The sequence below is a fragment of the Glandiceps talaboti genome, chromosome 12 (assembly GCF_964340395.1).
Source record: "Glandiceps talaboti chromosome 12, keGlaTala1.1, whole genome shotgun sequence".
Taxonomy (NCBI): Eukaryota; Metazoa; Hemichordata; class Enteropneusta; family Spengelidae; genus Glandiceps; species Glandiceps talaboti.
This window is the reverse complement of record NC_135560.1, coordinates 12,410,801-12,424,639: the sequence shown is the minus strand read 5'-3', so window position 1 is coordinate 12,424,639 and position 13,839 is coordinate 12,410,801. Positions and strand designations below refer to the sequence as shown.

The 13,839-nt window shown below is 33.5% G+C and overlaps 1 protein-coding gene across 1 annotated transcript in view; it reads left to right on the top strand.

The window, feature by feature from the left end:
* Positions 1–13,839, top strand: part of LOC144443839 (RNA polymerase II elongation factor ELL-like) — a 69,673-nt gene that overhangs the window by 38,306 nt on the left and 17,528 nt on the right. The window contains exons 2-4 of the mRNA XM_078133403.1: positions 6,689–6,736; positions 8,958–9,079; positions 11,289–11,417. Coding sequence (XP_077989529.1) covers positions 6,689–6,736; positions 8,958–9,079; positions 11,289–11,417 — 299 coding nt within the window. The remainder of the gene's footprint in view (positions 1–6,688; positions 6,737–8,957; positions 9,080–11,288; positions 11,418–13,839) is intronic.

Here is a 13,839-nt window from a genome sequence, read left to right as displayed (position 1 = left end):
CCTAGTCGCAGGTGGCATATAAGTATATGCTATTTGCTAAATACTGTTCCAGATTTTGCTACTCGAGGTAATTTTTCAGCTTGTCATTATTACCGGAAAAATGACCTCTCGCAGCAAGATATGGAACGATATTTGGCAAATAACATATACTCTAATATACACATGAAATTCTATATTTATCAATTTGTTAATAAGTTATTGTCTTACCAAGTGTAGGTCAAGGCCATGCCTAATAGATATTGAAATTATGGGTACTATTAATATGCCCCAAATTATTTGCTCAAATGCATTTATGATTTATTAAAATTTAATCATGTATAGTATGGTATTGAAAGAACCCTAATATATGTATTGAGCAAAAAGCAATATCTCATCTCGTTTCCCTATTATTGTTTCTTGTTGTGGTTTCTCTCTCATAAAGTGTATCATGACATCAATATTTCATTGAAATGGAATATTATTGTATGTTTCCTTGGCAACACAGCGTTGGTAGGAAGAAACACAAACATCAGTTGTTTTGCAGTGATATTGGAATGTGTTTTGATACATTGTATGTACAAGTGTAAAAACAACAAATCACATACTTTAGTCACGATTGTAAGTTTGTGGAATACACTACATGTGTTCTTTTCATGTTTTCCGAGAAATCAGTGGTTGGTTATATTGTATTGCTTTAAATGCTTTCTCCTGAAATCTGAATAGAAATACATCAAAATATAAAGCATTTTACTTCAGATTTTATCGTTAGTGAAAATCATGTAGGTGGCCAAAACAGGGAAAGGGTGGGGGGGGGGGGGGGGGGGGTTTAATCAGCAGTAAATCTATGGGGGAAAAATCAGATTGTATGACAAAAACACAAACCACTTTGAAGGTGAATTGCACAGATAAGTAGCATCTTGTATTTGTTTTCTGTAATTAATGACTGCTGCATGGGAATGTTTTATTTACAATTTGATCTAAACTACAGTCAAGCAGTGTAACCTTTGACCATGACCTTTGACCTCTACACCATATTAAAGTCTGCATATACATGTATGAACCTGTTCATTTACAATATGCGCTCGAGCTCAAAGGGTCTTGTTGATGTTTTCCAGGTTTACTGAACCTTAATTTATGGCTTATTTTGATTTGTAAAGTGGAGACAGGAATATTATTATCAACTTGCCTCCTGACTTGCATACTATCTTTCACCCAAAAAAACAAACTTTTCGTTGACTTTAATTTTAAACAAGAGTTACCAATGTTAATTAGTGGAAGGACATGAATCAATTCAAGACAGTTCCTGGATGAAAAATAATGTTTTGTTTACTGTGTATTACTTCTTCTCCATTACTTTAAATTTTACTAAGCGTGCAAATTTAATAGGAATATTTATCATGCACTGAGGCTTTTCATTTTATCTGATTTCAGAATTAATACAATATTTAGACACATAAATCAAATTTTGTGTGTGTATTTTTCATGTAGATTATTAAGATAAATGAAACAATGGTATAATGGATAAAATGATGATTTCTGTCGGTTGCCTTCCCAGACCTTGATTAATTTTAGCACAGTAGCCACTAGCACTATTAGCCCATACCAGATTAGAATTTCATTGGAAGAAAGAGTCTAAGCTGTGTGTCCAGTGTTTTTGTTGAGATTTTGGAACCCCAGTGAGTAATAGAAAGGGAGAAATCTCTTAAAACTGGCATAATTTCCTATTAATATACATGTAGTAATGCAAATGTACTGTCATTTTGGTTTGGAACCATGTTAGCGTGTACCTAATTTGCCACCCTTTTACAAAAAACACTGTTGGTTAGCAACTCAACCGTTAGTTTATCAACCTTTCGAATGTGTCAAGTGATTTTCACAACTCTGGTCGAAAAGGGGTATAATTTAATGTATTTTGAGTTGCTACATGTACAAAGACAACAGGTGGTGTTACAAGTGTTTTCTCAGTCTATGTACATGTACAACCATGTACCATCTACTAAGCTGATGAACATTTTTGGTCATGTAGACAGTAACTAACGTTTCATGTTAAAAATACACAAAACTTTTTTCAGAAACAGTTCAATTCTTCTGATTACCTGAACTACATGTATCTGTATCTGTCTATGTATTAGTCATACTCATAGATTATGTTAATGGTACTGTGTATACTGAATTGATATCCATGTGTAAACATTACTTAATTTATTGTCAACAAATTGTAGATCTGTTGTGGGATGCTGATTATTTGATCCCTTGGCATTCTTATAGGCTTCAGCAAAATCCAAAATCACTGAAACTGACATCAGCTTAAAAAGACGATATAAAAGTGTTCTTCCAATCTGTTATAACTGTACATGTACATCTGATGAGAAGAAACCAATAACACAGAGGACCATATAGAAAACAATGGAAAATATAACTACCTGAACTAGACACTGACAGATGAAAAAAATTAATTAAAAAACTACCTAACCCACCTATTCTAAAATTGAGTGTAATTGGAACCACACAATTTTTTTTAGGCCTTAGCTGTTGTTATGATATATACGTGTACCCAAATACTGCACATGTACAGCTACAAGGTATTGCAGTTACAAATATGGTATTAGGATTCAAATTTCTGTAATTTTCAAAAGTTGCCTTCCAACATTTAAGATGAAATGCCTACAAAACCTATACATTATATATATATATACATTTTTACTGAGCTTGACCACAAAAAGTACAGTTGGTGATATAATTGGGTTATTTGCCCAGTGAACCTTGATATTTACATACAAGTCATGTACGTTGTACGGTCAGGTACACCACCAACAATGTATGTGTCTGATATGAATAGACACAAAGTCTGCTTTGTAGCACGTCTTATTTTATAATTACCGGTGACTCTCTAATTATGCCATTAAACCTTCATCACATTTTATGAGATTTCAAATGCCAAAGAGTAGGAATTTCAAAATGAAAATCAATAGATTTATTAGAACATTTATTACAGTGTACATACTTGTATTACTGGCTCTGAGTGGTTTTAAGTTTGGCCACAGCTGGATTTGCACTTAGTTTTATGTACAGCTGTATGTAAATATTAAATATTTTTAAAAATGGTAATTTTTGTATGTCAATATATATATGTAAATACTGCATAATTGATATTTCCTCAAGTATCATGGGTGTCTCTGCTGTCAAGGATAGCTTCAGAGGACTTTTGACTTTCTGTTTGAAATTCTAGTCTTTCTTTTTACGTTTTATTTCTAATTTTGAATTTGCTGGCCTCAATGTCAGGTTTTAGCTGACAAGGTACATGTACCAGTACAGAGGTGCTCTAGTTACTTCAACAAACTCAACCCTAACCCTAACCCAACCCAAAGATGGAATAGTGGCGCAAAATACAGAGAGAAATCTTGATTAGGAACACCCCTACCTTTCATGTTTTCACTTCTAATTGTGAGCAAAACGTAGCGACACATGGCCCTTTCATAGACTTTTTGTACGCTGGATAAAAGATGAAAATAAAGTAGCCCAAAGTAGCATACAAATTCTAACAATATAATCAAAGTGTTGTATGAGATTACTACATTTTAGTAATTTACAGACAGAATAAAATGTAAAATCCCTTGGTTAATAACATGCATTTTTCTCCTACTAGTTAACATCTGCTTAATCTGAAATAAAATTGAAATTTCAACCTTAGCACATCATATTCATGTAATTTCTTGGTTGACACCATGTTTTCTGCTCCAAGCACTACACATGCATAATTACTATGAAATGCATGAGAATAAGTCAACCTTGTTCTATTTTGACTCTAGATAGCATGAGGTAAAATGTTATTGCAGGTACTGAGAATTGATAGCACTGCGTAAATCTATATCTACGTGTGTACCAAGTAAAAAAATCCATCAACATCCAGACTCGAGACTTACAAATGTACCATGTGTTCATTGAGATATACACTGTATATTGTGTAAATGATGTGTGGGTGATCATGTATGTAAAACTGTGAAGTTCAAAGTCAACCTGTACATTGTCATCTTTAGTTTAGATCCAAGACTCTTGTCATATACATAAATTGCATGTATAAATTAATATAAGAAAACTCCTTTCATTTTAACCCCCAAAAATGGTATGTAAAGATGAACAAGGACATAAAATTTTTAAATAGACTAAATTTTATATCTGTAGAAAAGAAAACATACATACATTCTTGTCATACATACATACATTCTTGTCATACATACATACATACATACATACATACATACATACATACATACATACATACATACATACATACATACATACATGTACATACATACATACATACATACATACATACATACATACATACATACATACATACATATATCATACGTACGTATGTATGTATGTATGTACGTACGTACGTACGTACGTACGTACGTACATACATACATACATACATACATACATACATACATACATACATACATACATACATACATACATACATACATACATACATACATACATACATACATACATACATGTACATGTACTATTTCTAAGACATTGAGGTATTCAGTGTACTTTAACAATAAAGAAAGTAATAGCTTTGGGAGACATGCAACCACTCGAAAATAATAATCTGTTAAAAAAAAAGAAAATGAAACTAAACATTTTTATGGATAATAAACGTAGAGTAATAGCTTTCCCTGTAATATATGTAATAAAATATGGATTGGGAAGCTATAAAAAAGCCAGACAGAAACTGTCCAATGTTGAAACAAAGGTTAAAGAATGTGGAAAAAAAGTCAGCAGAATATTAAATATAGAAGGATACACCCTGACCCAAATAATTCAGAATATCAGGATTTGAAAAAGAAGACAATTTATTAGTTAGTTGGATTGAGAAAACCAATTTTGTGGATATGACAGGAAATGATCCATCTATAGTTTGTACACCCACACTATCTGTAGTAAAGTACACCCACATGTGTCTCCTGAATGTCAGCAGAATGGTTAAACCACATTAGGGGAAGTGAAAACAAGATAAAAAAATTCCTTTTTTTGCTCTTTCTTTTTCGTCATGCCAGCTATGAATGTTTATGCTACCTTGAGTGAACCACATTTTTATTGAAGTCATTAACAGAAGTAATATATTTGGTCTTTTGTACATGTCTGTAGGTGCTTCGTGTTATTGAAACTGTAGATTTGAAGGTCATTATCATATCAGGATTTCGTTCTATTATTGAGATTCTGAACCCTAAGAATATTTAGAAATCAAACCATACTAATATAATTTAGAAACCATACTATATTGGTAACGATGGTTAAAAATACTTGTATATATGTAGCTTTGTATACATATTCTTACAGTTTAGGGCCATCGTTCGTACATGTTATTGTATTGATCACTTGTGTGGTCTTGTATGTTAGTTATCTTATTAGACAGACAAGACAAGACTTATGACAGACAGACAGACAGACAAAACTTATGACAGACAGACACAGACAGACAGACAGACAGACAAGACCTTTGACAGACAGACAGACAAGACTTGTCACTTATGACAGATAGGCACACAGACAAGACAAGAGTTATGACAGACAGACAGACAGACAGACAAGACAAGACTGTTATGACAGGCAGGCAGACAGACATACAAGACTTCTGACAGACAAACGGACAGACAAGATTTATGACACAGACAAGACAAGACTTACGACAGACAGACAGACACAGACACAGACAAGATGACTGTTATGACAGACGAACAGACAAGAATTATGACACAGACAAGACTGTTATGACAGACAGACAAGACTTATGACAGACAGACAAGACAAGACTTAAGTCAAGAAAGACAGACAGACAGACAGACAAGACAAATGCTTGAGAATGCCAGCAAGCTATGTGTAGATGTAATGTTGACATTTGTGCTCATACAAATGTTTCGAGTTTTATTTATACAATAAACTATGAACAATTGATAAGAATGACGTCACAGGAACATCATTAACAAGATGTGGACTTTTGGTAATACCACAGAGTAAAACTAGCTTTATAATTCTAATAAGCTAAATCAGACGGCTTTCTTAAATGTCAGAGAGTGTTACCATGGGTGTGATTTATCACCAAGTTTGATAAAGAGTGAAGCTTGCTTTACTACATGCATGTCTCTTTGAAGTCCTGAAGGTATAGCTTAGATTAAATTACTGCTCTAAATTAACACTATAAATTAAAACAGTTTCTTTTGTCAGCAGAATTACCCTGTAGATGTTTTTGTTGTTTTTCATAGCTTTTTTAGTTGAGTTATTTGGTTGGTAGGCTCAACAGCTCTTGGCTAACTGTGGTAGTAGGACTGAGGTCAATTGACAGGTCGAAAAATGTAATCGTGTGCATTTCAAATCTATAAGATTACTAGTAATTCTCCTGATCTAACGAGTGACATGCCTGCACAAATCCAAAGTTAGATTTTTTTTTTTTTTTTTTACAAAGATTGGAATTTTTTCAACAAAATTTTTTTTGTCTGTATGTGACTGGTGGTGTACATCTGTATGTACACATGTATGTGTAAGTGTGCAAGTCAAACTCTGTATTTTGTGTGTGCTCATGGGTGCATGTGTAGGTACGCATGCAAGCAAGCATGTTAACAAATTCTGATGTGTAATCTAAATTGATAATCCCATTTAGGTAATCTAAATTGTTGACCTTCTTTTTATGTTGTAGGCTAAAACATGTGTGAAACCAAGTATCCAGTTCAAAGGAAACCAGGGGGTAAGTATGCCATGTCAAAAAAAGACATTAGATTATTACATAATTTAATCAGTGGAGTGTAGGTATAAAAAGACACTGCCATACTGTAGTCATGACAATATTACTTTGCAGTATTTGTGTCCATTCTTTTGTTTCCCATTTTCAATCAAAAATGGATTGTGTAGAATTGAATTACAATGTATAACTTAAGCAACCGCCGTCATTTTTCGCATATCTTAAAATACACGTACATGTATTGTGTTCATACATGTTTTCAGAGTGATACTAATTTGTAACATACTGTGTACAATGTTTGAACAGAATACTGTAGCCATATGTTTTTCGGCACAGGGATATATTTTAGCTGAATAGGCGAAAAAGCTTTTTTCTGTGGAAATAAGTCCCGCTGCCACACTTTATGAGTTCTCATATTTCTATATTTAGCTGTAGTGAAAAGTGACAACAACAGGTGCACTGAATACTGTGGACTACATGTAACTGGATAAGATATTTCCAAGTACAAGTAGTGTATACTTTCCCCTTGCATTCTCTGCCATATTGAAGTCTACCTGACATGTCCTAAATTGCTATTTCGCCAAAGTTTTCACGTGGCAAAATAAATATGTTTATAGTATACTACAGGTTCTTTGTTTAATACCTGAAACAGAATTTTATCACAATACATTATTTTACCAAGTGCATCTTGAAATAATGAACATTTGATTTCTTGGTTGACACCACGACATTCATTACACTGTAACACATGCATTCATACAGGCACGTATGACAATAAGTTGATCTAACCCCATTTTGACCCTCTAGCGTGAGGTAAAATTCTATTACGGTGGGCACCCAGCTTCAGTGTAGTTTATGTAGTTGAAATAAGACAAACTGCATGACCTGTTTCATATGTAACCACTTTGATGTACACATCTTGCCGGCTGGACTCTCTCACCAGTCCATGGGAGCATCGCTATTAGCTGTTTTGTATGTACCAATATCTACCGAATAATTGTACTAGAATATCCCTCATCGACTACATAGGACTGATCATTTGTTGACATGTTACTGCAACTCTGTGTTATTGTGATGCCCGAGCATTGCAGTAACATGTCAACAAATGATTAACCTTACATGTATGTGGTCGATGAGGGTCCACAGTACAATTATGCAGTGGATATCATCAGTGCATACAAAACAGCCCCATTTAGCAATGCGATACTCCAAGGACTGTGAGAGAGTCTACTTGCTGTCATATTTGTTACACCTCTTCAGCCATTGCGTCATGTTGTGTCAGCATGGTGTCAACTCTCCAAACTAAACCAAGCTTCCCAATATGATTACAGTAAAGTATGAGATACCATGCATGAGCCAGGTTCAACACAAAATATTGAATATTTACTCAGGTTGTTCTACATCATTCGTTCAGCTGTGTTCGACATTATGAGTCAAAATGCTTAAAAGTGCCATTACTTTATATTACTGGCGATGATATCATTATATTATTCCCCAATATTTTTTCTCATTCAGCCGGAAAATACTTGTGACCTAAAGGGTCTAGAGACTTAGGTCACTCATGTTTTCCTTGTCTGAACGAAGAAAAATATAGGGGAATAATATCTAATTATATCAATATAACATGTCACAGTATACACAGACTACCATGTCATCATTCCAGATGGAACATCTTGGCAAGTAAAGTCCAACGAAAGTAGTACATGTACTGAACTCACCAGATTGTCCATTTTTATACTCTTATATTTTGGAAATTTAACTTGATGAAAAAAAATTATATAACTAAAATCAATTTTCATTTTCAATCATAAAAATATTCTCTTGAGATGTGATAAAATATTATATCCTGATATCATCGTAAAAAAAAAACATGAGCCTCTTTGCGGTGGTACTTATCTTCATAGCGTCAGTTGAAAAATTATACTCTGGCATGCCAGAATGTCTGGTGTTTTCAATCACAAGGTTATCGGTCCATCTCAGGTGAATTACAATGCAAAATTCCCATATTTGGTCTGTGATATACAATATGAAAATTATGCTGTACAGAAGGTTTTTTTATGATTGTAGAATAAACTAGTCAGTATGCTTCATTGTTAATGGAATGTTTGCAGCCTCTGGTTGAGATCGAAAAGATAAATAAGCAGTGAAGAAGAATCAAAACTGCTCCTGAAGGAAAGTGAATAATAATAAAAATAATATTGATTTTTTTTTTTTCCTTTCGTTTTAGGTCATATCTTTGCCAGGACGAACGTCTTCGGATGGCAAAATGAGAAGAAATACGTTCAATTTCAATATGGCATCGTACGATGCGCCGGGAAGCCTAGAATGTGTGCATCAATGTAGAAATAGGTAAGAAACTGACAATTTAAAGTCACTTATATGCCAAATATGATTAATTCATGTTTGATTTTCATCATCTCTGGTACATGCATGGATGACTAGACATGATTTTGTATTTCATGATTGATGAGAATATTATCAACAAATAGTGTGATTTAGTGAACTAAGGAAGATTTGAAATGAGTTTGTTTGGAGAGATGAGCTCATGTGGTGTGTGTTGACAATGCCTTTTAATATACGTGTGTATACATGCATGTCCATGTTCATAGCCATGAACTTTGGGTGGGTACGATAGATAACTAAAGAGGCTGTAAACTTTGTTGTTGTCACTTGGTCTCTTTCATAGTCCTTCCACTCAACAACAATTAAAAAACATTCTTAGAAATTACTCATGTCTGTTTTTACGAAGATTTAGAACCTAGGTTGATGATGAAATTGCTTACTACAATAGCTTCCTTTGAGTTATACAGTAAATTTGAGAGAAAAAAATCTTGACTTGGATGTATATTACCAAGTTTCAACCCCAGGCAAAACCACCACTGCCATGTTTTTAGACTCGAAAAACCACCATGCCAATTTTATTGAACATGAAAAAACGCCACTGCAATGATTTTGAACCTGATGTGAAATGATTCACCATATTCAGTGTTTGTTATGGTAACATTTCAGTGACAAACCTTTGTAAACAAATCTAATGTCTTTAATATGAATAATTAACATTTTGCCAGTCTATCCCTAGAGGGAGCTGTTTAAATTGCAATGACCAATTATATACAATTTGTATTAGGGGAAAAGATGAAGGTTTACTATCAAATTTTTACGACTTGATTGTTTTACTGTCAGCAAAGACGTATATTCTGAAACTTTTTATGGGAAAAGTGATGAATTCAGGTTTGATAGATTAAAACACAGTTTATTGTACATTTAATGTGTCATAATATATTTAGTTGTAGATGAGAGTTATGAATGATTCATAGTTTACTGGTGATGATTAGATAATTAATTTGTAGAATGTAGTCTTCGTATGAAACAAAAATAGCACAGGAAATCATTCATATCTAATGATGTCCCTTTGATATATATATGTTAGAATGTTTCTGTATATAAGCATGGAAGAGTAATCCAATCCATTCATAGTAATATCAGTTATTTTAAGCATTCCATAAATAGTATCGATGTTGAAATGAAAGTGAAATAAATGTCTCCCATGGATTTTACTGTGTTAAGCGACAAAAAATAACTGTGTTTCCGATAACATGGCCTCAGAGAATAGGTAGATAGGTTGGGATTGTATTTTATTTTATCTTTTTAATTGTTTTTATTTTTGAAAAATATTGCTTCGACCCAAACACAAATGAAATGTTGGTCAGAATGCCCCTTCGGTGATAGTTTGAAGAAATATGTACAGACATCGCTGGGGAAAGAAAACAGACATGCATGAAGGTCAAGAAGACAAAGAATTTCTAATCTTTTTATTGAAATGTTTAAAAAATGTTTAGGGTTTGGGCAGCTTAAAGTCGGGTTATCGGAAACACACATTTTTTTTTTATATTTTGACTTACTGTTAATAAAGAAATGAAAAGATTCATTGTCAGTATCGGTTTCAGACTACTTTGTCGAAATCTGTATTTGTTAATACCAAATATTGAATTCTATAAATAGAAAAATGTTTGGTTTTACTGAGTATTATTGTATCACCAGTTTAACTTTTGTGTGACGTATTTAGAGTAATATGTCCGTGTCAGACTTGTAAGAGTTATATTTGTACTCCGGATATGAAAAGAGTAAAGTGATTGACCAGATTAGTCAGGATGGATAGTGTTACCCTGCTAGTAGTCATTTCTCTCCACCATAGTGTACCTTTCTCCCAACAAAAATACTCTACTTTGAAAACTGAAACAAAAATTTATATTGTTGGTGTGAGTGATTTGGGCATAATAGGTTAAAAAACAAGTCACTGGCCTGATTTGTGTGAATAAAAATCATATCATTAGTTGCACTTCAAATGCCACATTAACTTATACGCAATCATGGCTTGAATATGGCTTGAATCTTCGACTAGTTCCATATACCTCAGCAGGCTTATCATGTGAAAATTTACTCTAAAATCATCTTTATCATATTCAGATACATTGGGGATGAAATTTTCTCTCAGGATTGACTATTCATACAATAATGTTGAATCAGTCTGTATAAAATGAGACTATTTCTTTCGTAGGAATTATAAAACTCACATGGAGGTGCAGGGAACTATCCAGACCAAGTTAAAGATTTTGGCTACGGATGAAGTCTACCAGGATACTAAGGATAAGATGGCGCTGGCGCAGGAAGAAATGAAGAAGTCAACGTAAGTGTCATAGCTGAAATGTAAAGCCTTCTGTAACTGTAACTGTATTTTTCATCATATTTTATCTCACTTTCTGCTTCTTATTAGTATCTATAGTCTTGTAATTGCTTATAAGTATGTATGTTTGCCTACCCGGTAGTAATCAAATACTACCAGAAACAACAAATTTGTTAACAAACAATCGAAAGGTCTATTTACACATGGACAGCAAATCTGTGTAAACAGTAACTGCAAGAACTAGTACTGGTAGTAGACTAATAACTTCAGCTGATTAGAAAGATTGAATCATTTTCAGTAAAGGTTTGAATAATTTTCAACAGCGTTAAAAGTAATGAGAAAATAGCAAAATATTACTGCTATTGAAGCTTTAAAAATGTATTTTATGTGTTTGTTATTCACACCAAATGATCATTTCAGACACTCAACAGTAAACTAAAGGAGGTAGGTAATCTGCTGGCCAGAACGTGAGTGTCTGGATAACTGGGGTATTGTTCAGTTGAGTTAAACTGAGTGACAGCCTTCGTTTACAGCTCTTGAAAAATTAATCAACCCAGTCCAGTATAATGTTGATTTTGGCTCTATTGGCCATTTTGCTGTGGTTCTATTCTTTTCAAATCATGTCAGGTTAAACCAGTGAAAGCGAAAGGTCAAGTAGAACAGTACTGGTATTTGAATGTGTTGATGTATGACTTTATTGATTGCCATGGCACAATGCTTACTGTACTTTAAGTTAAGTACAGTGGATATGACTATACCATGCTATGCCACAGACCACAGACACTCAAATGAAAATACCACTAAACATGCTTTGGATTGTAAGCTGGTAATGCATGTAACTTAATTGCCATGAATCAGGTGACGTGTCACCTTTACCTGTGAACTAAGGATGCATTCTTTTAATTCTGAGCTGATAGTGATTTCCACATCATTACACACTCACACATACACACTGTCATACATATGTACATATACCGTACCTACATGTATGTACACACATACACACACACACCCACATACATACATACATACATACATACATACATACATACATACATACATACATACATACATACATACATACATACATACATACATACATACATACATACATACATACATACATACATACATACATACATACATACATACATACATACACACACATGTACATATGTACATGTATACACATACATAGATACATACACACACACACACACACACACACACACACACACACACACACACACACACACACACACATCAAGGACTATGAGAGAGGCAGACAGAGAATTAAGTTGTATGCATAATACATATATTGCAATACGTAGGTGGCCTTCATAAACATACATGGACATCCAGGTATTACCTGTACATTTTTGCCCAATGCTTATAGCCAGTAGAATGATCTCATGAATAGAGCAGATGCATTTTACGAATAATGAATGTGAAATTTTTGCACAAACAAATGGGATAAAAATAACTTGTACAAGATGAAAATAGTTAAGATAAGAATTCAGCAATGAGAATGACATGATAAAACTAACAGTAGCAAGATAGTCTAGAAATGGTGACAAACTACCTCCATTGTTAGTAGTAGTATATATGGGAGCAGAATCAAAGTATATATCTTTATTTTGAAACATTTTTTGTCAGTGCATCAGATTATTAGATTTATACAAGCTGGTACGAGTAGGTATCATGTTCCAAATGTTTATCATATAAGTTTGTAAGTACAATTTATTAATGATGGAGGACCATTACGATGATTAATATCATCATAGTTGTTATCCATATGGTGATGTTGCTATTAGCTGTAGTTGCCCGGGGGATGCTCTAGATATTATATATAAAAAAGAATGATATCATGCACAAGCCAAGTTGTACATATTTGATCAGAAAATACAGGATTAAAATCCATATGGTAATGTTACTATCAGCTGTAGTTGCCCTGGGGATGCTCTAGATATTATATATAAAAGAGAATTATGTCATGCACAAGCCAAGTTGTACATATTTGATCAGAAAATACAGGATTAAAATCCATATGGTAATGTTACTATCAGCTGTAGTTGCCCTGGGGATGCTCTAGATATTATATATAAAAGAGAATTATATCATGCACAAGCCAAGTTGTACATATTTGATCAGAAAATACAGGATTTATATCCATATGGTAATGTTGCTATCAGCTGTAGTTGTCCTGGGGATGCTCTCGATATATATAAAAGAGAATTATGTCATGCACAAGCCAAGGTGTACATATTTGATCAGAAAATATAGGATTTATATCCATATGGTGATGTTGCTATCAGCTGTAGTTGCCCTGGGGATGCTCTAGATATATATAAAAGAGAATTATATCATGCACAAGCCAAGGTGTACATATTTGATCAGAAAATATAGGATTTATATCCATATGGTA